At 55.0% G+C, this 22,267-nt stretch overlaps 1 protein-coding gene across 3 annotated transcripts in view; it reads left to right on the top strand.

The window, feature by feature from the left end:
- GLIS1 (GLIS family zinc finger 1) overlaps window positions 1-18,456 on the top strand; it is a 442,963-nt gene extending 424,507 nt beyond the window's left edge. For 2 of the 3 annotated variants that reach the window (XM_081144897.1, XM_081144896.1), the window contains 6 exons: window positions 857-967; window positions 4,603-4,735; window positions 9,874-10,027; window positions 14,640-14,815; window positions 15,428-15,595; window positions 17,934-18,456. In XM_081144897.1, coding sequence (XP_081001023.1) covers window positions 857-967; window positions 4,603-4,735; window positions 9,874-10,027; window positions 14,640-14,815; window positions 15,428-15,595; window positions 17,934-18,091 — 900 coding nt within the window. In that variant the 3' untranslated portion in view covers window positions 18,092-18,456. The remainder of the gene's footprint in view (window positions 1-856; window positions 968-4,602; window positions 4,736-9,873; window positions 10,028-14,639; window positions 14,816-15,427; window positions 15,596-17,933) is intronic. The other variant, XM_081144895.1, reaches the window with a different exon arrangement.
- The last annotated feature ends 3,811 nt before the right edge of the window (window positions 18,457-22,267 follow it).

Here is a 22,267-nt window from a genome sequence, read left to right as displayed (position 1 = left end):
GGGGCAGGAGGAGGGGTGAAAACAAAGGGCCTTTGTTGGCCAGAGATGGGCCGTATCCCAGGGCACCAGGGAGTCATGCAGAGTTTGGAAGAGCATGGCTGCCTCTGTGAGAAAGGCCCTCCGGCTCTGAGTGCGAGGGGAGAGTGGAGGCACAGAGGGCAGGGTGGGGCCCAGGCAGGAACCAAGGGAGGCAATAGGCATGGATTTGTTCTAGAAGAGTGATGGGTAGGGGAAACAAAGGGCACAGACACCCAACCTCCCCAGGTCTGTGCCTGAGACCCAGTTCCTTTCTGGCCTCCCGTGATTGTCGGAGGCCAGAGAGGAGTCTGGGGACTCTGGCACCACTGCCGGGTGTGGTCAGCTGCTCCCGGCCAGGAGTCCTGCCATCCTCCAGCCTAACCCCATGATCGTGCCCCCTTGCGCCATGCTGTCCCTCCCTGTTCCCCTCTCCTCCTCTCCAAGGCACCCACCTCACTTCACTCCGTGTCCCCTTGCTGGTTCCCTGCAGCTCTTTCTAAGAGTCAGTGTCAGAGCTGGGAGAATCCTCAGTGGGCCCCATTCTGCAGAGGAGAAAAGCAAGACTCAGAGAGGAGAGGAAACGTACCTGAGGTCCCCACATGAGGGTGGAATCAAGACACAGATCCCCTCCTTCACTCCTAGGCCAGGCACCTTCCCCACACCCACGAGCAGGGCTGGCTGAGTCAGACCCCTACTGGCTGGGGACATGGAGGGAGGGACAGGGCGTGAGCCTGCAGCCTGCCCCTTGCCCAGTCATCCTTCCCACCACAGGCCACACAGCAGGACCTTGGGCCTGGCAGGTGTCCCCTCACTCACCCTCTGCCCTCTGATGTTGCAGAAGCCATACGCCTGTCAAATTCCTGGCTGCTCCAAGCGCTACACGGACCCCAGCTCCCTCCGCAAGCACGTGAAGGCCCATTCCGCCAAAGAGCAGCAGGTGCGTAAGAAGGTAAGACGGCCTCTGTTCCAGGCCCACCTCTGCAGACACCCCTGCTGGCCTCTCAGCCCATGTCCAGCATCAAGCCAGGAACCCACACTCCTTGCATGCACTCACCCTTCCACACACTGGGGATGCTGAGGCCCATCGTCCACCATCAGCCTCCCACCCATCCCCTGAGTGTACGTCTTCACCCCCAGCCAGCCAGCCAGACCTCCCAACCCCTCTCTCGTCCATCTGCCCACTCACTGTGGTTCACTTATTAAACATTTGATGTCAGGCACTGTGTAGGGCTTGAAGATGCAAAAATGGAAAACCGTGGTCCCCACCTTCAATGGGGACCTGGAGGGTGAGACACAGACGTAAAGAGGTAATTCAGGATAACATAATAAAGAATGCAATAGAGATGTGCAGAGAATAGTCAAGGGCATTAGCCCGTCAGGGTGGGAACAGGAGGATCATGGAAGAAATGACACCAAGAGCAGTAGACACAGTGGTGTGCACTCTGGAGCCAGCCTGCCAGGCTTACCACCCCTACCCCGTGGCCTTGGGCACGTTTCTTAGCCCCTTCATTCTTCATGTTCCTCAGCTGTTCAGTGGGGCAATCGAGGACTTGCTTTAAAGGGTTGTCATGAGAATTAAATGAGTAAATATATGTTAAGGATTTAGAACAACACTTGGCCCAAAGTAAAAGCTCAGAACAAAAGGTGGTGCATTTTGTCATTAAGTCTTGAAGGGGGAGGAAGCGTTGGGCGGGTAAGGATGCAAGAGTGCACCTCAGAGTGGCTGAAGGGTGAAACACTGTGTGAGGCCCAGTGGGCAAGGAGGAGAGGTGGGGGGGGGGGGGGGGACGGACATGAGAGGCCAGAGGAGTTTGGGCTGCCCTGAAGACAGTGGGTGCCATCAAGGGGTCTTAAGCCAGGGAGGGACATGTCACCTTGAAAGGTGGCTCTGGGGGCCACTTGGAGAATGGGTTGGGGGTGGTTGGAGGGAAATCTGAGGCAGGGAGGCCAGTGCTGGGAGCAGGAGAGATGGTGGGGGCTGACCTGGGCCAGAGTGGGAGGGAGGGATTGGGCTTGGTGACAGCTAAGCTGGGTGGGAAGTGGCAGAGGAGCACCAGTGTCAGACTTTGAGAGGCAGGATGGATGGTGGTTGCCCTCACCAAGACAGAGAATCTGAGAAAGAAGCAGGTTTGCAGGAGAAAGCAGCGGGTTCTGTTTGGGACAAGGAGTGTGTGAGCTGCTGAGGGACCCAGTGCAGCTGGGGGGACAGGACTGCAACTTGGGGCAGAGCCAACTGGCTGGGATTAACCTGTACTCCTGGGGACTGCTGGGGCCATGGGAGTTGGCACACCTCAGTGCCAGCGAGGGTATGGGGGTGAAGAGAAACATCAGGGCCCAATCCAGGGGCATTGACATGACAGGGGGGAGAACCCATTCATTTGCTCAGTAAGATTTGTGGAGCACCCAGTCTTCCAGGCACTGTTCTCAGAACTGTGGGGACGGCTGAAGATAAGGCAGAGAACGGCCTGGAAGCTGGAAAAAGCAGACCTCTTTAGTCTCATGGGTTGGGGTACAGAGATAGGGTCCTGGAGCAGGCAGGCTTCGATGGAGAAGATAGTGGTGGGGAGACAGCCGGGCTTGAGACTTTGGTCTTCATCCTGTAGGCAGTGGTGCCATCGGAAGCAGAAGAGCACGGAGGGCTGAGTTTAAGGCTCAGCTGTTGCTTCACAGGCGGTATCTCATTCAGTCCTAGGAAGTGGGCACTGTTTTCCCCCATTTTAGAGATGTAGAAACTGAGGCTTGGAGAGTTCACAAATCTGCCCAGAGCTGTGCAGCACAGGGGTGACAGAGCCAGGGTGCCATCCCAGACCGTCTTCAGGGCCTGAGCTCTCTCCACCGCTCTCAGGTTCAGGGGCCTGAGTGAGGACAGAGAATAGCCCAGGCTCCATGCCAGGGATGCTTCTGTCCCCGGCGGACTGGTGCCTGAGGATCAGAATCCTGCCCTGGTTTTCCCAGGCCCCATGCTTGGCTCACACTGAGCCCCAGGGACCTGGAGCCACGGATCTGCAAACTTCCCAACAATAAGCATCCATTAAGAGCCATCGGGGATGGTGTATCTTTCTGGGTAAGCGACCCTTGTATTATGACAGCTCCTTGGCAGCCCCACTGCGTTTCAGGGAGAATTAGAAATGCTTTCCTTCCCTAATTCTCCTCTCCTGCTGCTCCTAATCCGATCGACATTGCGGTCTGAGAGGCATGCCTGGGCCCTCTTTTGCCAGAAACTTAATTTACATGGAAAACAGCTGCTGGGTCAAGGAGCTGAGAGCCCATTGCGAGGCTGGGCATGCCTTCCCCAAACCTGGGTGCTGGCCCTTCTGGGCTGAAAGGGTGGAAGAACCCTCAGGGCTGACTCTCAGCTGTTGTGTGACATGAGACAAGGCTCTCACCTTCTTTGAGCTGGTTTTGTCCTGGGTAAAATGAGGATTTGGACAAATCAATCTTCAGGGCTCTGGCAGTCAGGCTTTGGAATTTCCCTGGGAGAAGGGGCCCTTCCTATCCAGGTGCATGCCCTCTCCTCACCCAATGTCCCTAGGGCCCCAATCAGTTCCTCCCTGGCCCCATCTGGCCCCATCTGGAGAGCAGAAGACATTCTGAGGTGTCAGGCTCTCGTCTGTCTTTAAGGGACAGCTGAGGGTTGTGCCAGCCCAGCCTTGCTCTTAGCCAATGACCTCAGGTCCATATATGTATCGAGCATGCCCCCTGTCATGGGACCAGGCGTGACTTGGCCAACCAGAGTCAGCTAGCCCTTCACACAGCACATTCAACAAGCGTGTTTGCACCCATCATTTGTTACTCCTCATAGCAGCTGGGGGCGAGGGGATGATTGTTGCTATAGGCAGGGAGGGGAGAGCCAGAGAGGTTATTTGTCCAATGTCACACAGGGAGGAAGAGGAGATGGAATGGGATATAAACCCAGGTCTTCTGTCCCTGGCCTTGGACTATTTTCACTGCATCTATGTCGGAAAGAAAGAATATGGTAGGGGCGGGTAGAGGAAGGAGGGAAAGACTCCTTGTACCTACTGTATTTTGCTTGCACCGCATCCATTCACCCCTGTCGCAGGCTCTCCTGGCAGCCTCCATGCCTCACAGACCTCCAGCTGCACTGGGACACCCATCTTAATGTTTGTGCTGAGGCAAGACCCCTTCCTGCAAGACACAGGACCCCCCCTAACTTCCAGCAGACTTTGGCTCCCTGAGGACCCTCTGGCTTCTCTGGCTTCCTAGACTCCCAGTCTAGGAAGCTCCCACCAACCTCCTTTTCCTCCCTCCTTCCCTTGGGGTCAGACTTGTAACGCACTCTGATGGCTCTCGCAGCCTGCCCAACTCTCTCACATAAACATTCCCTGTTAAAATCCTTGCATGTTTAGTCTTGTCTTAGCATCTGCTTCTCACACCCAAACTAACACAACCTTCAAAAGGTACACAGTTAGCTCCATTTTACAAATGAGAAAACTGAGGCACAGTGAGGTGAAGGGTCTTGCCCTGGGGCCACTGTCTTTCCTGCCCTGTCTCCCCTAAAGCGAGGGTTGCTAGAGGGCAGGTTGTCTCATGCTAACACCCTCTCTCCCTGTGATTGCTCCCCAGATGCACGCGGGCCCTGATACTGAGGCCGACGTCCTGACAGAGTGTCTGGCCCTGCAGCAGCTTCATGCATCTACACAGCTGGCTGCCAGCGACGGGAAGGGCAGCCGAGCCTTGGGCCAGGAGCTGCTCCCAGGTATGCGTGCTGGGAGGCAGGGCCAGGCTCGCAGCCTGTAGGGTCTTTCACTGCCCCAGGCCCATAGGAAGACAGTGATGCTCTGTGGGCCAGCAGAGGCCATGTAGGCATGAGTTGCTGAGGGGTACCCTCCTTCACACTCTTCTGTGGCTCCCCATTGCCCATGGGATGAAGCCCAGGCTCCTCCTCCCAGCCTGGCCTCTGAGGCCTGGAGGGGCCTAGGCTCTCCTGGCAGCCTCCTGGCCCACCCTTGGCTCATTGGACATAGTTTCCTGAACACCCTGTGCTCCCTCTTTCCTCCAAGCCACTGTACACACTTTGCCAGCCTCCTCTCTCCTCCTCTCCACTAAGGCAGCTCCTTCCCTCCCTTCAGGACCCACCTTAGGGCTCAGGCCTGGGCCTCAACTTGAAGCCCCATGTGCTCCTCACCATGACTCCTTCTCTCAGAGGAGAAAGCTGAGGCTCTGAGAGGGTGGGCACCTTGGCCATAATCACTTCCAGCTCCTTGCTAAACTCTCTGGCCCAGAGATGCCCCCCCAAACCCCTGGATCCCTAAAGGCCCAGCCAGCCAGACACTCAGAGCCTCTGGTCCAGCCGAGGCAACCTGTATGTCCCTCCCCACAGCCACGAGCCATGGGGCAAGTCTCAGGCCCGACAGGAACTCCTGGCTGCTTGGCTTAGGAATCTAGCCTGGATGGAGGGCAGTGTGGCCTATGGATCCCAACTGACAAAGTTGTGCTCTCCCCTCCCCACAAAGAAACCACAGTATCAGAGCAGAAAGCTCTTTCCACCATCTGGGATTTCTTGAATTACGCCAACCATTTTGAACATTTTTTATTTTCCAATTTTTTATTCCTTCCTCTCAGCATTGAAGTAGCAGTAGATTTCAAACTATCGAAACACTTAGTGTGCGCACAGACAGGCCCACAAGGGCAAGGACACCTCAGGATGGCTCCACACCTTTCTCCCTCCAGCCAAGGGCTGCTTCTCACAGGGTCAGAGTTGCTGAAAGGGCAGGGTGAGAAGGGACCCTAGAGGTAACCCAGCCCAGGGATGAAGGTTTACATCTCAAGTGCCAGCTCCCTACCACTGGTAGTGACTACATGGAGCTCTGTGTTAAGAAGGATTCTGAAACTCAGCAGGAAAGAGGGCTGTGACTGATTAGCAGTAGCTGCCTTGGACAGAGATCCCGCAGCCCCATTGTTTTTACCCTGGGAGGACTCAGGCCTGGGCAGCAGCAGGACTGATCCTAGGTCATCAGACATCCTTAGCAGATCCAGGTTGGAAGCTGCTTCTCCCAAATGCCAGCCCAGGGCTTACCTCAGAGGGAGGGGCCAGGGCCAGCAATAACCGTCTCTTGAGCACTGGGTTGGGCTGGTCACTTTACAAACATCATCTCATTCAGTTCCCAGTAAGTCCAGGCTACAGACGAGAAACAAAGTCATTGAGGTGACACCACTGAGGAGGCAGCACTGAGGTAACAGCAGCCTGCCCAGGCCTGTCTGACAGCTGTGTCTTCCCTGCCTTGAGCATCAGGTCCCCCCAGACCTGCTGTGATGACAAATGTGATTGTGGACATGGTCACTTATATAAACTCCATGTGACTGATGACTTTGTCATCGTCATCATTATTGTGGCTCACGGTGAATGAGAGGAGTAACTATGTACTTATCCATCTCATAGTCATGCCACAGCCAGCATTTATGGAGCGTGTGCAGGAGCTGTTCTAGGTACTAGACACGCACATGTTAACTAACAATCCTCAGAAAATACGTGCTCATGTGCGCTTTCCTTTCCAGTGAGGAAACTGAGTTCTTGAAAGGTCAAGTCACATTTTGCCGAGCTTCCACCGCGAGAGGCCCAGGCCGTCTGGTTGCAGGCTGTGCCCTTAACTGAATAGTCTGCTGCCTGTCTGCTGCTAAGACTACACCTTGCCAAATTGAGCACCTACTGTGTGCCAGGCCCTGTGCTGGTCCCCGACCTGGAGCAGCTTCTCGTGCAGCAGAGAGGGAAGGACCAACCAGGCAAACCCAGGAGTCCCGGATCGGCTGCCAAAGTCTGCTGCAGGCCGCCGGCAGATGCCTGAAGCACAGTTGGCAACAGATGCTAGGGCCAGAGGTTAAGCACTCACGGCTGATGATTGATGATGCTGATTTACAGCCTGAAGTGGTGCATTTTGGGGAGAGGCTGGGCCAGCCCCATGGCGTCCCCACTCTCGCCGCCCATCATGATGCGGTGATGCCCTCATTTCCATCCTCCGTCTGTCCACATGTTCAACATGTCTCATTCATCTGTTCGTCCTCAGGGGGCAGGACAAGCAGGGACCTGGACCAGGGCAGGGCAAAGACTGGGGAAGCAGGGGATAGATTCAAGCAGTGTTAGGATAGAAGAGTCCTGAACAGAAGGGTGAGGGCAAGGCAGGAGCTGGTGAGGGTGACATTGAATTCTCATTGACTATAGGAAGCTCCCTCGAGCTTGTCTCATCAGGAAGAACCTGCTGTCTTCATAGGAAACCCTCAGCAGCTTGTCTGGCAGGCCTCCTTTCACAGATCCAGGGCAGTGAGGACGTGAGAAGCATGAGGTCAGCATGGCTGAGGGAGAGGGAGCAGGATTTATCAGGATTCTAGGTCTTCCGAGCTGTCAGGCCCCCAAATTGGTTCAAGATGGCAGGTGAGGTGAGCAAGAGCGGTGAGCAGAGCAAGCCGTAAGCAGCGCCTAGCCAGCTCCATCCACAGAAATCCCCTCCAGGTCCTTCCTGACCGAGCTGGGGAAGGATGTATGGCCGAGGGAGGCCATGGGTGGGTGGGCAGGCTGTGCTGCCATGGGGGTAAGGACTGGGGCAAAGAGGCAGAGGGCCCTCAGGATCCCATCCACAGCCCTGGGGTCCCACACTCAGCCCTCAGTGCAGCCTGAACTAGAGGCTTCCAGGCCATAACCTGATCTGGAGCCAGACCATTTCCTGGACCTGCCTTTAAATGGACTTTCTTTTGGTATTACTTGGGAGACCTGGTTAGCTGTCTACTGTGTAACTTTCAACGAATCACTGAAGTTCTTAAGACTTAGTTTCTTCATCTTAAAATGGGATCGTATTATCTCCCCTATTGAGTTATTGAGATGGTTAAACCAGTGTGGAAAAATAGCTCACATAGTATATTCTTAATTAACTGTTATTATATTAACTGTTAGTATATTCTTAATATTCTGTTATTAATTATACACATTTATTGTAAGAGTAGAATTTTACCTAGTAAAACCCATCCATAGGATGTCTGCTGCTCTAACTTCAGGCCAGGGGTGGTAAACTGTTTGGTTTCATAGGCACAGTATTTCACTTTTGTTTTTTAACAGTTTCAATGTAAAGGACTTAGGGGGCACAGTCTGTCCACTTTGCCACAGTCTCTGCTACTCCCTATTGTAACCTCCACAGTTTCACTTGTGTTGCTCCCTGCCATGCCACCTGAGGCACTGAGACCACAATCTCTACCACAGCCCTGCTCGATTCCTTGTAGTAGCTCCCTGAATTGCAGGCCTGGGCCATAGGGGCCAGCCTGGGATGGGCTAGCCTTGGAACCCTAAACATCCAAGGAAGTAAAAGTTCCTCCTTTACCCCATCCGTGAAAGAGTGTGATGTCTTCTCAGGTGGTCCTCATGAGGTGATAAAAAAGCATGGTGTCTGGTCCATTATGACCAGATTGATACTTAAAATGTAACAGCTGGCCCAGCGTAAGCTCTGACTAATCAGAGTTGACACAGCATCAGTACAGCTCTGGGCACTGCCCTCAGGTCCACAGAGTCCTCCCAGGGCATCAACATGATGAATTGGTTTCTGGGAAAATGATGTCAATTTCTACTAAAAGTCAAATAAACATGGCCAGATTAAAGAAGGGGTACAAAACTGGCCTCATTTCCCTGGCCAGTGTGGCTCAGTTGGTTGGAGCATCATTCCCTGTACTGAAGGGCCATGGGTTCTATTCCAAGTCAGGGCACATACCCAGGTTGTGGGTTCGATCCCCCCTCAAAATGCATACAGGAGGCCACTAATTGATGTTTCTCTCTCACACAGATGTTTCTCTCTCTCCCTCACTCTCTCCCTTCCACTCCCCCTAAAATCAATAAAAAACATATCCTCGGGTTAGGATTAAAAAAAATAAATTTGGCCCCATTTTTTCAGATAAAATAGGAATATCAAAAAATTGCAGCCCTTGCTATGTCCCACTAAGGCTCCAGTCCCAGAGGGGTTCATTCTCTTCTCTAATTGGGGTTCCTTGGTGAAAGCATTTGGGAATCACTGTTCTCAGCAACTACACTCAGGCCCTCACTTGGGCCCCTGGAGCAACATCTGACTGACCTAGTGCCCATCTGATTCATGTGCCCAGTTACCTTCTTAACCAGGGTAAGGCTATTGGGAGTAAAAGGTGATAAAAAGTGGTGTCCACCTGCAGGTGTCTCTAGAGGCTTAGAATCAGACTAGAGCCCGGCTGACCCCTCTCCTCGGTGGGACGCTTGTGCAGTGTGCAGCCTGCTCACTCGTCCGTGACGTCCTTTCTCAGAGGTCTCCCAGGCTGGCCTGCCATCAGCTAGCTCCGTCGTCCTCTCTTTGGAACGCCTCACACTGGACATCCAGATTCTGCTCGCACATCTCCGGGATGATGGGGAGTTCATTTTTCCCAAAGGCAGCCCATTACCCTACAGCAGCTTGGCCTAGCCACAGTCTGCTTCTCTCCATTCCAGGATCCCTGTCTGCTTCTGGGGCTACACAGACACACAAAGCAAGCCCCTTCTTTCCCAGAATAGCCCCAGAGATTTGAGGCAGCCTGCTCCATACAGTCCTCCTGTCCCTGTAAACACACACACACACACACACACACACACACACACACACACACACACACACGGGACCTCTGACAGCCCTTGTCAGACCTCTGCTCTCAGGGCGGCCTCAGCTCTGCACACAGCCCTTCAAGAAGGCAGAGTGGATCCATCGCCTCCCTTGTTTGGGCCCCTAACCTATTAACACAACCTCGCTGGTTCCCCTCCTTGTCTTTGTCTCTCTGTAGCAGGCACACAGCTTCTGGGTCGTCCACAGCCATCTCTAGGGAGTGGCTGAAGCCCAGTGATATTTGTTTGCTTCCCTGCAGGCATGTATCCTGGCTCCATCACCCCCCATAATGGACTTGCACCAGGCATTCTGCCCTCCACGCACGATGTCCCTTCCAGGCACCACCCACTGGACGCCACCACCAGTTCCCACCATCTGTCCCCTCTGCCCATGGCTGAGAGCACCAGGGATGGGTATGTACAGCAAGCCAGCCCTCCTCCAAGGTAGTAAGTGGGCACCTGCAGGGGAGGCAGGTGAGGGCAGGCGTCCCTCACAATAAATGGTTGTTACTAATTGTGAAATAGCCAACATTTAGGTAGCGCTTAACTATGTACTACGTCTGTATCAAACTCTTTTTGTGCACGATTTCACTGGTGCCTCACAGTAACCCTACCAGGTAGATGATATTGCCTCCTGGACTTCTTGATGCCTCACCTTGTGTAAGCTGTCCTCTCCTGTGGGGGTGGTCCTGTGTCCTCACCCAGCCCCTGCCTCTGGGCTGCCACACCCAGGGCTCTTTGGGAGCCTCACCCTGGCTTCCCTTTGGCTCGCTCCTTGCATTTGGTAAACAGATTACCCTCTGCCCACTCCAGAGATGCCCACCTGGGCCTCGCCCCCACTCTTGCCACTGCAGCTGTGACCCATTGCCGGGCCTGTGGGACTGTCCAGGAGCCCTTACTTACTGTAGGATCACTGTAGGGAGGGGTGCCCTCTTCCTGCATTCAATGTGGTTCCCCTTGTGGCCGCTTAATTGGTTGGAAATGGTGAATGTGCTAATTGCTGGCCTCTAATGCTGCCAAAATCTGTTTTCCTTGCCCTGCCTCCTGCTCTCCCTGCCACTTTTGCTTATCTCCAGCAGGACTTGATTAAACTTGCCCCCAGGGCCTAGCTCCAGAGCCTTCCTCCTCCCCTGACCTTCTTCCCCAAGGCCGTAGTCTTGGCCTACTTATGCCTGGGGCTGACCTGGCTTTATTACCAATTTATTTTCCAGGGCCCCTAACTCTGCTCCTCCTACTCACTCACCCTTTTATTCAAAGTCCATTTAAGCCCCTGGTGTGGTCAGGCCCTGCACCACTGATGACCTCCCACCCTGGAGAAGAACCCCAAGAGGAGGAGACAGGGACAGCCCTGCAGAGATTAACTATACAGACATGCACTCTGAGAGAAAGAAGCAGAAGAAACTGTGGAAGCCCAGAGGAGAACCCAGCGTGGTGGGGGAGGCTGGCAGGGAAGGCTTCCTGGAGGTGATGCTAAGCCGGGCCTCCAAGGTTAAGCAGGAGTTAGCAGAGTGGAGGCTGAGAGGAAAGAGCAGCAGGAGTGAAGGCAAGTGTGGTGAGAGCTTTGTGTGTTCTGGAACACTGGAATCTTCGTGTGGGGTGACAAGCTCAAGAGAGAGGTCATTGGGGCCAGATCACAAGACCTGTGATGGGACTCTACGTGAAAGGCGCTGAGCAGTAATGCAGTCAGGTCTGGGGATGAGAACATGCGGCCTGCAGTGTGAGCCTAGACTGTGGGGGCACAGCATCGGATGTGGGGTGGATGGCAGCGTGAGCCAGGGCCGCTGGGTGGGCAGGAAGGACCCCCAGAAGGCATTAGTGACATAAAACAAGCAGGATTTAGGGAATCTCTGGCTGGTGGAGAGAGGAGGGGCTGTCAGTGGGGAGCCCCTGGGTGGGCAGAAGTGCCATTCATGGAGCAAGGACAGACTGGTGGTGAGGGCATGAAGGACCACCAAGAGGCAGCCTGGCGAAGTGCAAAGGGGAACCCAGAGAACCAAGTCCTTCCGGAGCCTGAGTTTCTTCTTTGTAAAGGGAGCATTAAAATGCCCTCCTGGAGGAGGTGGTGAGATCCCTGCATGTGCTGACACCGTATGTGTCACCTGGTACAGCTTCCATGGACACCAGCCCCCTCCCACCAGCTCAGGCCACCTGCTCACCCACCAGCCCAGAACATCTCCAACCAAAGAAAACAAACCACAGAGGCCTTTCCCCCTCGGGCATGTGCGCCCTGCTCTGCCTCATTCATCACCTGCCTGCCGCCTGCGTAAGTGCCCGTCAAGAGTTCCTGCAACGAGAGGCAGAGTGATGACAAGACCGAGACGGACCCCCGGCTCGCCTGCCCACCCGCGCCTGCGGGAGCCCGGGCTCGAGTCATCCCCACCACCAGGCGCCCAGGCTCCTCTGGGCTGCAGGAGAGAGGGGCCCTCACGCCTGACACCAGGCCCAGGCTCAGCTTGAATGGGTTTCTTCTTTCAACCCCTGAGAAGAGGTGGGGGGAAGGCCTTCAGCCTCCCCTTCCTGCCAAAGTCAACAGGGAAGGCCACTCGCGGCTCCCCGGCGGTTTGCTGGGACGTTTAAATAGCCTGACAGAATTATCTGATTCACTCAAAAATATGCTAAGAGGGCCTGACTTCATGACCAAATTTATTTATTCTGGCTCAGAGAAGATGCCAAATAGGGTGGTATTTTACCCTGGCCCAGCACAAGGTATGAAGTCCTAAGTCTGCCAGGCCAGTGAGGTTTCATATTAATTTTTATAGGTTCCAATTGGAGCAAAAATATTTGATTTAGGAGTCATTTGCATGACTCAGAAGAGGCGCTCCAGATGATCTTTTTCCTTTTAAAGGGTTCAGGTAGAGCAGCGTAACCCCAGCCCTCACGTCTGCTCGGAGAGAGCGCGTTCTGTTTAATTTCACTGGCTGTGAAGGTGGCAAATGTGGATTTATGGCAGGTTTGAGACAGGAAAAACAAACTTTGGAAACACATGTTTTTCCCCCTTCAGATCTGGTTCTCCTTAATTCTGCAGTGCCGTTAATCTCTGGGTTTTGTAGCTGAGCAATTCAGAAACCTGTTGTTAGTGTTTATCAGCTGTTTGCTGTGTGCCAGGCCCAGGGCTGAGCACCACGTCACAGAGGACTGAGACCCACACAGGAGGGGTCCCGCAGGAAATCAGGGAAGAGCTGCAGTGTGGGTGCCAGGCAGGCAGGAACCACCCAGCATGCCCGAAGGAGGATTCAACCTCCTGGCCACGCCTCCGCCCGGCCCAGCTGGGAGAACTGGTTATGAGGGCACACAGCTTGTGTACAGCCCTCCACAGTTTATAGAGCACAGCGAAAGACCCTGGCCCACCTGATGGCCCTGTGAGACAGGCCTAAAAATATTACTGTGGACAATGATGATAATTCATTCATGGAGCCTCGATGAGGTCATTAACTTAAGGAGGCTGTGCCAACAGGGCGCTGTATGCTGGGCTCGGGACCTGGCACGCAGCGCCTTCAGGGCACTCACAGTGGTGAGGGTCCCAGACATGAGTGGACAGCACAGAGGAGGGCAGTGGCAGTGGGATGCCCAGGTTGGAGGGAGCAGACAGGGACAGAGCTACAGACATGGGCCCCCCAATCTCTCCCCAAATCCCCTTTCCCCATTTGAAGATAGTCCTGCTTCCCCAGAGAGGCACTGATCTGTCCCATTAACACCTCATGTCTTGGAGGTGGGCCAGGATAACACGCTAGCCTGCAAAGGTCACCTGGAGCTGTGACATTGAGTTTGCAGTGAATTTTAATGTGATTGGTCCAAAAAATCCACAAATGCAAACAAGGAAATGGAGCCCAAGTTCTCTCCCTCTTTCCGCAGTTGCACATACATGCTTATAAGCTGGGACCCTACAGCCTGGTCCCAAGAGTCCCTGAGTCCAGCTGAGCCCACGGTCAATTAGGCTCCTATGAACAGGCCACCATCCCTTAGGAAGACGGCAGAAGGAAGGAACCTGGTTTACGGTGATGTGCAGTCCAATTAGATGGCCCACCCAGGCTCTGCTGGGTTCCGGTGACTGCATAGCTCACGGTTGCAGCCTTGATTCGGAACATGAGCTTCCCGAGCACAGGCCTGCATCCCCTCAGGGAAGGCGATGAGTGCCCCACCACGGGATGTATGCAAGTGCAGGAGAGATGGCCAGGAGTGGACACAAAGGTCACTAAAAGTGCACTGTGCAGGGCATGGGGCCAACTTGGACATCAGACCTACCTGCTAGGTTTCCTTCCCTTCATCTTGATAATCATGATGATTCATAGAGTGGCTGAGAATGTACCTGACATCATACTGGTACTTTGTCTACATTGCTTTATCTATTTTACTCTCACTGTAACTGTGTATGTCAGTGCTGTGTGGCCAGACTAACTTAGGCAACCTCTCTCAACCTTGGTTTTCTGATCTGGGAGGACACAAGGTGGAGCAGAGGCTCAAGAAATGGTGACTGTTAGTGCTGTGGGATGGTCTCCTGCTAAGGAACTGCCGAGACTTTCACTGTGACTGTTCCTGGACTCATGCTCCAGGCACCAGAGCTGCATGTACAGTTAGGGTCGGGATCCAGCAGGGGTGGCTGGTATTTAGCCCTGAGTAATAGGAGATGCAGCGTGTCACGTAGAGGACATAACAACCCTTTGGGGAAGTCATGGCTCGGAGGCATTAAGCATCTTGCCTGAAGTCACTTGGCCAGTGAGAGCAGATACGGCTTTAAACACAGTTCTGAGACTCCAAAGGTTATGCTTGTAACCAGCATTCCTTGCTATCAGTCCTAAAAAACAGGAGTTTTTCTTTACTGATTTCTGTGGGCTCTAATGTTTACAAGATTTTTAAAATTTCATTCCAGTTTGACCATAATCAGAAATAAAACCTTCTAACTGTCACAAGTTAGAGATCATCTAGTGAGTTCACCGTTGCTGGAGGGAAGCAAGCAACGGTAGCCATGCCTCTGGCCCCCACATCCCCCAGAACCCATCCCGCTCACAGCTGTCTTTGTTTTCTCCAGGTTGGGACCCGGCCTCCTCTCACCCATGGTCAGCCCACTGAAGGGGCTTGGGCCACCACCACTACTACCGTCCTCCCAGAGCCATTCTCCGGGGGGCCAGGCCTTCCCCATGCTCCCCAGCAAGCCACCCTTCCCGCCCTTCCAGAGCCCTCCACCCCCTCTGCCCAGCCCACAAGGTAAGCTCTGGCCGGGGGCCCTCTCCTGTACACACACCGACTCCTGCTAGGGTGCCCAAGAGGAATGGGACACTGCCCTATAGGAGGCAGGTGGGTAACAGAGCAATAGCGGACACTGAGGGCCACACTGGAAGAAGCCTGAGTCAGGTGACCCAACACACCTAGTCAGGGGCGCTTCCTGGAGGAAATTCATTCTGAGGGGTGAGTGATAAAGTTTGTTCCATGGATAAGGCATCAAAAGGCTCTCCCAGAAGAGGGAACAGCATCAGCAGTGGCAGGGAACAGCCTGCTGCTTGGAGGAGCAGTGAGTGATTGGTTATCTCAGAGGGGAAGAGGGTGGAGGACCTATAGTCCCTTCTCCCAGAGCACTCTCATCAGACACAAATGGCTTGAGTCAGGTGTCACCCACTCCCTTTGGTGCAGGGCAGAGCTGGGAGAGGGGCCCAGGACCCCTGGCACCTTCTCCAACCTGGGGCTTCCCTCTTTGTCACACCCATCATGCCTGGATAGGACAGCTTGGAGTGGAGGCTACACAGTGTAGCAGAGACGGTCTCCTCCCCACCCTGGGCATTTTTCCTTCATTAATGCAGCCCCTGCCGCCTCCCTCTTCAGGGTACCAGGGCAGTTTCCACTCCATCCAGAATTGCTTCCCCTATGGCGACTGTTACCGGATAGCCGAGCCAGCAACCAGTGGGGACGGACTGGCTGGAGAGGCCCACAGTTTCAACCCCCTGCGGCCCAATGGCTACCACAGCCTCAGTGCACCTTTGCCTGCCACAGGTAAGCCCCACCTGCATGACTCCCTTCCCTGAACGCCCACCAAGGCCCAACCTGTGCTGGGTGCTATATGCCCACTGTCCCACAGCCTTGGGACAGCCACATGAGACAGAGTCATCCCCACTTTACAGAGGGGAATGGAAGGCTCAGAGAGGTCCCAGGACCCCACAGAATGGGGATTTGCACCCTGCCTGACCCAAAGTCCGTGTTTCCCCACAGTCTCACACAGCTCATATGTCTGGATTCTGGCAGGTTTCTGAGGACATGGAGAAGAATCAGACTGGAGTTCACAGTCTAGTTGATGTTCCCTTTGAATATTTACTGTGCACTTACTATGTGCGGGCACAGTTGTAGGCCCTGGGGATCCAGCAGAGAATGAGACAAACAGTGATCTTCATTTAACCGATGAGAAAACTGAGGCCCAGAGGGGCCACACTGCTAGGAAGGGACAGCCTGGAGGTCATGCTTGTTCTTGTGCCACATCTGTGTCCCCTACAGGGCCCTGCGCCTTCCCCAGGTAGTGCCCTTGGCTGGGGTGGAGAAGCCCAGTGAGAGGGGAGGGCCGTGTAAGGCCCAAGGTCCAGTCAGGCTCAGGCCAGCAGTGCCAGTCCTGGTCGGAGAAGGGGCACAGATGGGTGGGGCTGGACCCTCCCTGAGTTCTCCAAGTTAAGCCCCGCCCCAGATCAGCCCCAGGGCCCAGGTCCAGCTGGAAGCTACAAGGCCGGGGCAGGATGTGGGGATCCTGGGACAGAGGGGAGCCTGAGACCCTGTTCTGGAAGCCCCTTGGGCAGCTGGGGTTGGAGGCATAAAGACATAGGGACAAGCACCGAGGCCACAGACAAGCACACACAAAGCTGTGGGCCATGTTTCCTGTTCACACACATGCTCCCATGTCTATGTATGTCTTCTTTCTTCACGTGTCTGTGGAGCATGTCTATGTGTGTGTGCATGTGGGGCCGGCACAAGTAGATTCCAGGCAGTGTGAGCCCCATGAGTGTGTAAGGAGCTTGCAGGGCACACGTGCTCATGTATACACACATGTGCTCACATTATGCTTGTGCTGATGTTCATGCCCCACCTGTGCACACACCTGTGTTCCCATGTGACCCATCCATGTACACACACATGTGCTCCCCATCCCGTAACCCTGTCTGTGTACACAGACTGTGTTCAAGTGTGGTGTAAGTATGTCTGGGGTGGACACATGTCACATACATGAACCATAAGCAGATGTGTACAGTCACAGGGTAGGTGTGTACCATGTTTGAGAGCACATGGATTGGTGTGTGATTAGGCACTGGCCACTGTCCCCAGCACTGCTAGCTCTCACCGACCCATCTTCCACCCAGCCCCCAGCCAGCCCAAGGTGGGATTTCTTGGTTTAGCAGCAAGGCCTGAAATAATAAATAGTTCTGAGGGGTTGAGAGGTGGCTTTCATGCCCCCACAGCAAGGCAAGGGGGTCTTTGACCTCCCCTGTCCCCTGCTATATGGGTGGCAGCCCAGCATCCAGTGCCCATTCCAGGCCCTGCTCAGCTGCCCACATATCCTCTGCCAAACTGAGAATAACCACGCAGGACTGAACAAGGTGGCACCTTGGGGCCTCAGGAATAGTTCAGCCTGATCCCATTGCACAGATGGGAAGAGAGGCCCACCTGTCTTAGGCTGCAAAAGTTCATGTCAACAGCTCAGGCAGAGTCCTTAGGGCAGGGACTGGATAAGGCGACCTCTCCAGGCCCTTCCCGGGTTGAGGACTCCACTCTGAGATTTCATGTCCAGTGGAAGAGCCAGGTGGACCTGGGTTTGAAGCTCACCTCTCCCACTGAACTTGGGGAGGTGTATTGCCCTCGCTGAGCTGTCGTTTCAGCTCTACAACAGGATAATGAGTCCCATCTCCCAGGATTGTTGTGAAGCTTATGTGAGATAAGGCTTCACCGAGCCCTTACTAAGTGCCCAGTGAGTGTTGGTCCCTTCTTTGGGTTTCTTTTGTTTGGCGGGGTGAAGGAACCTGAAACAGTGGGGTGGGCTGAGGTCCGTCTGCCAGGAGGGGACTAGCCCCTCCAGGCAAGAGCTGCCTCCCACAGTCTGCCCCACAGCCCAGAACTGGGTGATGAATTCCCCAAGCCAGCCTGTGCCTATCTCCCCAGCTTGGGCCCATTGGGAATGCAAGGCCTCGGGCACCTCCTCCCAAGCCCCTTGTCCCCAGTCCCAACCTGGAAGGGCAGAGGACTCAGATCAGGCCCTACTGAGGGACCCTGGGCAGGAGGGTGGGGTCTGGGAGCTAGGTAAAGATGACAAGGCATAACCCTGAGTTCTCTAGCCCCAACCCTGTACCCCCCACAGGCTACGAGGCTCTGGCCGAGGCCTCCTGCCCCACAGCACTGCCACCACAGCCATCTGAAGACATCGTGTCCAGTGGCCCTGAGGACTGCAGCTTCTTCCCCAGTGGGGCCTTTGACCACTGCCTGAGTCACATCCCCTCCATCTACACGGACACCTAAAGGAAGGCCCTGCCCACACCAGTCCACCCTCTCCCACTTTGCCCACCCAGTGTGTTCCCACCCTCCTTACACCCAGACTGAGCAGCCAGATCGGAGCTCTCCACACATGCAGGGTCTGGGTCTGCGGCCGCCCAGCACTGGCTGGGAGCAGTCGTCTGAGCCCCAGCTGGGCCCTCAGAGGTGCCAGCAGGATCCGCATCCTGTGCCACAGTCCTTTGACTGTGTCTTCCTTTTCCCTCCCCAACTGTTTTAAAATCACAGACCTCGTGTATAGTGTATATAAAGTGTACAGAACTTGTTTTCCATTCCCCTGCCAGTTTTATATTTTTGGTTTTACAAGAAAAACATTAAAAACTGGAAATGAGACTGGGGGCCTGGTTCTGCATTAGTGGTTCAGCCTAGAGGCTGAGAGCAGGAGGATGGTGGAGGGGTGTGTAATGGAGGCATGTGCAGCAGTGTATGGGGGGGCTCAGAACACTTGGAGACCAGCTCGGGCCCTGGGTTCCCAGTGGGGATAGGTGCCTGAGTCATGTGGCCCCACCAACATGCTGTGAGCCTTGTAGACACCCACACTAGTCTCAGGGCCTCAATGAAAGGCAGGCTGATCCCCGTTAGTGGGCAGGAGGGCCAAGGCTGGGACTGAAATTGGAACCCAGATCCATCTGACCCAGACCTTGGATACCTGCACTGACCTCTCAGTGGGTGGGAAATGTGCTCCAATTCTGGTGTAGCTTTGGGTAAAGCAGGCAGGCCGTGAGAGGGCCTCCCAGGGACAGAGCCCAAACAGCCTCCAAAGGCAAGGGGAAGAGGCAGGGTCCCTGCAGATGGGCCAGGGTGCAAAGAGCACCTTTTGCATGCAGAGCCTCACCCCAGCCCAAATGGCCAGGGAGGCGGGAGGAGGCCAGTTTCGAGGACACCAAGGCTCCCATGGGGCTGCCGCCCTCCCCTCCCTGTCTCCCTCCCCAGTGACCAGCACCGGGAACAGGCCCACCATCCAGACCTGTGCAGGGACCCTGGACAGTGTCTCACCATATTGCATCTCACCATATTGCCCTGAAGGTCACCTGGTAGAAAAAATTCCTCAAGAGAGATCACATTTATGGAGTACCTACTGTGTGCCAGGCCCTCCCCTGTGCTCCTAACAACCCTGTCGAAGGCATTTTTTTATCCCCTCTTTGTAGCACATAGCTGGGTTAGGTAGGCAAAGTGAGATGGAAAGATCTAGGCAACCCCTTCCTTATAGAGAAGGACCTGAGGTTCAGAAAGGCCACCCAGCCATGTAGTGAAAGAACCAGGTGATAAGAACCTGGTCCCTCCCCACAATCCAGGGAGACCCCGACTACACCTAACCAAGGGAGTGCAACTCTGCCAGTCCTGCGTATGCTTCACGTGGCTCAGCTCTCCAACGCCTGTTCACCCCCCAGGTACATGTTCCACCCCTCTCTGTGTCCAGGCCCACCCGTGGGGACTGTGTCTGGGGCTCCCTTCCTCTGGCTCCTGGCTGGCTGCAGCCAAGGCAGAGCTTAGCATGGGATGGAGGAGAAGAGGGACTGATGGTTCCCCAGGTGGCCCTCTCCGCACAGCCTAGTCTCAGGGAAGTCAGGGCACTGCACTCCCCTCCTCTGCCTGATACCCTGTTCTTCACCCTCTTCAACTGCCCGAGTCAGAGGGCTGTTTGGACAGTTACTCCATTTTTCAGATACAGAGACTGAGGGAAGGTAAAGTAAGGCACAGCCTCAAGTAGTAGAGCTGGGATTCAAACCCCAGCCTCTGGCTCCAGCACTCAGGCTCTCACCCACTGCACTGCCTACCCCTTGAAGACTGGGGGTGACCTGGATCACACCTCCTCTCCCAGCCCCAGCCTCCCAGAGCAGTGCCTGTGCGAGCCCCTCGGGGCGGGACTAACCCGACGGTAGTCCCAGCATCTGGGTTGAGGACCCCGGGCTCCTGACTCCCACCCGGGCTCCCTTGCTCCCTCATCCCATCCCCCACTGGTTTTATGGAACTAATTAGGTTGTGGCAAAATTCCTTTAACAGGGATGCTCAGGATTCAATACTGCATGTCATTGTGAGCACTTAATCCACTCCAGATAAGCAGAATTAAGCTGTACAATGAGGACATATTTCTGTTAATAATGAAAAGGGCTGAGCCATGAGCAGAACACACAGGGAGCCAGCAGTTGGATCCCATTTAATTTCAGAGAGACAGAGAAAGGGAGAAAGGAGACAAAGGCAAAGAGGAACAAAGAGACAGAGAGAGAGAGACGACAGACAAGTGAGTAGGAGATGAAGGCAGGCGCCTAGCCTGGAGCCCGGCACACTAGCCTCAATAAGCCTTAGCTTTCGCTATGCCCCAGAGCTGGAAATGTGATTGTGCCCCTCCGCCGGGCCTCTGAGCCTCCGCTCCTCCTCTTGACGTACTTGGACCCCCCGCCCCAACGCTCTGAAGCCCACCTGGTCTCCCTCCTAGTCTAGGCTCAGCTCATCAGCGGGCAGGGCCCCTGGTTAGGTCCCACGGGGAAACTGGACCTCAGCTTCCTTCCCAGCCAGAGCTTTCTTAGTCCACTACTTAGAAAACACCACAGCCCCTCCTGAACTCTGACAGTTGCTAGGGACACTGCAGAGTTCGTACCATCCCAGGGGGCATGGTGATTACTGCTCCTAATTGGCAGGAGGCGTGACTGAGAGGGCTGGGCGGCAGGTGGAGGGGGCTGGTATTTCTCACCCGGAGAGCTTCTGGGTGTTGGCCAAGACTGGGGGGACCCAGATGCAGGAACAGTGCCCAGGCCTACCAGGTGCCCATGCTGCCCTTCCAAGCCAGACACTCCAGGCAGCCCCTGCAGCCCTAGTCTGCCCAGTCCAGGCTGAGGTTGGCCGTCTCCCTGTCCCGTTTGGTCTCCCGAACCTCTCTGCCTTCCCTCGCTTCTCCCTCTCGCGCCCCTGCAGTTGTCTCCGTCTCTGTCTCTCTGCCCTCCCTGTCTCTGTCTCACGGTTTCTCTGCTGATACCCTTTTGTCCCTCCTCCCCTCCCAAATCTCTCCTTCCTCCCTCTCCCCACCCCTCCCAGTTCATTCCTTTTGTCTATTCTTCCATTTCCTCTTTCTCTTGCCCTCTTTCAACTGCACGGTCAGATCCAAAATAAGGAATCTTTCTTCTCTCTCCCCTTACTCGCCTCTTTGCTTCCTCTTTGCTCAGTCTCCCTAACTCTCTGTGGCCCAGAGGTAGACAGTCCCTTGCCCAAGGTGACACAGAGCATTGGGGCTGGGGCAGCAGAGGGCTGAAGTGCTGGTGGGAGAGGTCGTAGGGCAGGGTGACCCCTCCTCCACCTGAATTCCACCTGCCACTGGTCTTAGGGTGAACGAGTATTAGGATCTCTGCTCCTGCCCTTCATGGCCAGGCCCACGGTCCCCTTGATGCAGGACACAGGGATTCCCCATACCTGGATCTGCCCTCTAGGGACTCCCTCTGCCTCCCAATTCTCTTTTCCTCTGGCACTGTGTTCCCCCCATGCCCACCCACACCCAGACTGTGGGGGCTGAGAGGGCCCTTGGAGACCACCACATCCACCCCTCTCACTTCACAGGGGAGGAAACTGATGAGAAGTGGGGTGCCAGGCAAGGGGGCAGTGGGGAGAGGCATGGCAGATTCATACCTGAGGACGCCCCCTCCCGCCCACTGCTGTGGAGGGAACGGATCGAGAAGCTCCCACTGGGATGTACACCCATGGGGGCAGGTCCTGATCTGTTCTCGCTGCCGACTGCACACTGCAGGCGCCCGGTGCCTGTTTGTTAAATACCTCAATGGAGCAGGAGAGGCGGAAGCCGGGGAAACAAGGACTTGTCTGCATAGCACCTCATGCACAGTGGGGGCCACAGCAAGTACCTGTGAACTGGTCGCCCTGTGCAACCTTTGTTTCCCAAATGAGACGGGCCCACAGCTAGAGAGCAGGCCAGTGACCAGCAATGGAGAACCCGGGCCTCCTGGTGCCCAGCCACGCTCTTTTCATCCTGTCAGTCACCTGAAGAACTACTGCATCCCATGCTTATCACTCCTACAGACGTACGTGATGTTACAACATCTGTGAGGTAAGCGTGATCGCCCCACTCCACAGAGGAAAGAACTGAGGCTCAGAGAGGTGACTTGCCTGAAACCAAGAGAGGGCAGAGCTGCAATCCCA

This window comes from Miniopterus schreibersii (genome assembly GCF_964146895.1).
Source record: "Miniopterus schreibersii genome assembly, chromosome: 8".
Taxonomy (NCBI): Eukaryota; Metazoa; Chordata; class Mammalia; order Chiroptera; family Miniopteridae; genus Miniopterus; species Miniopterus schreibersii.
Note: the sequence above shows the minus strand (reverse complement) of the source record. Positions and strands in the feature narration are given on the sequence as shown.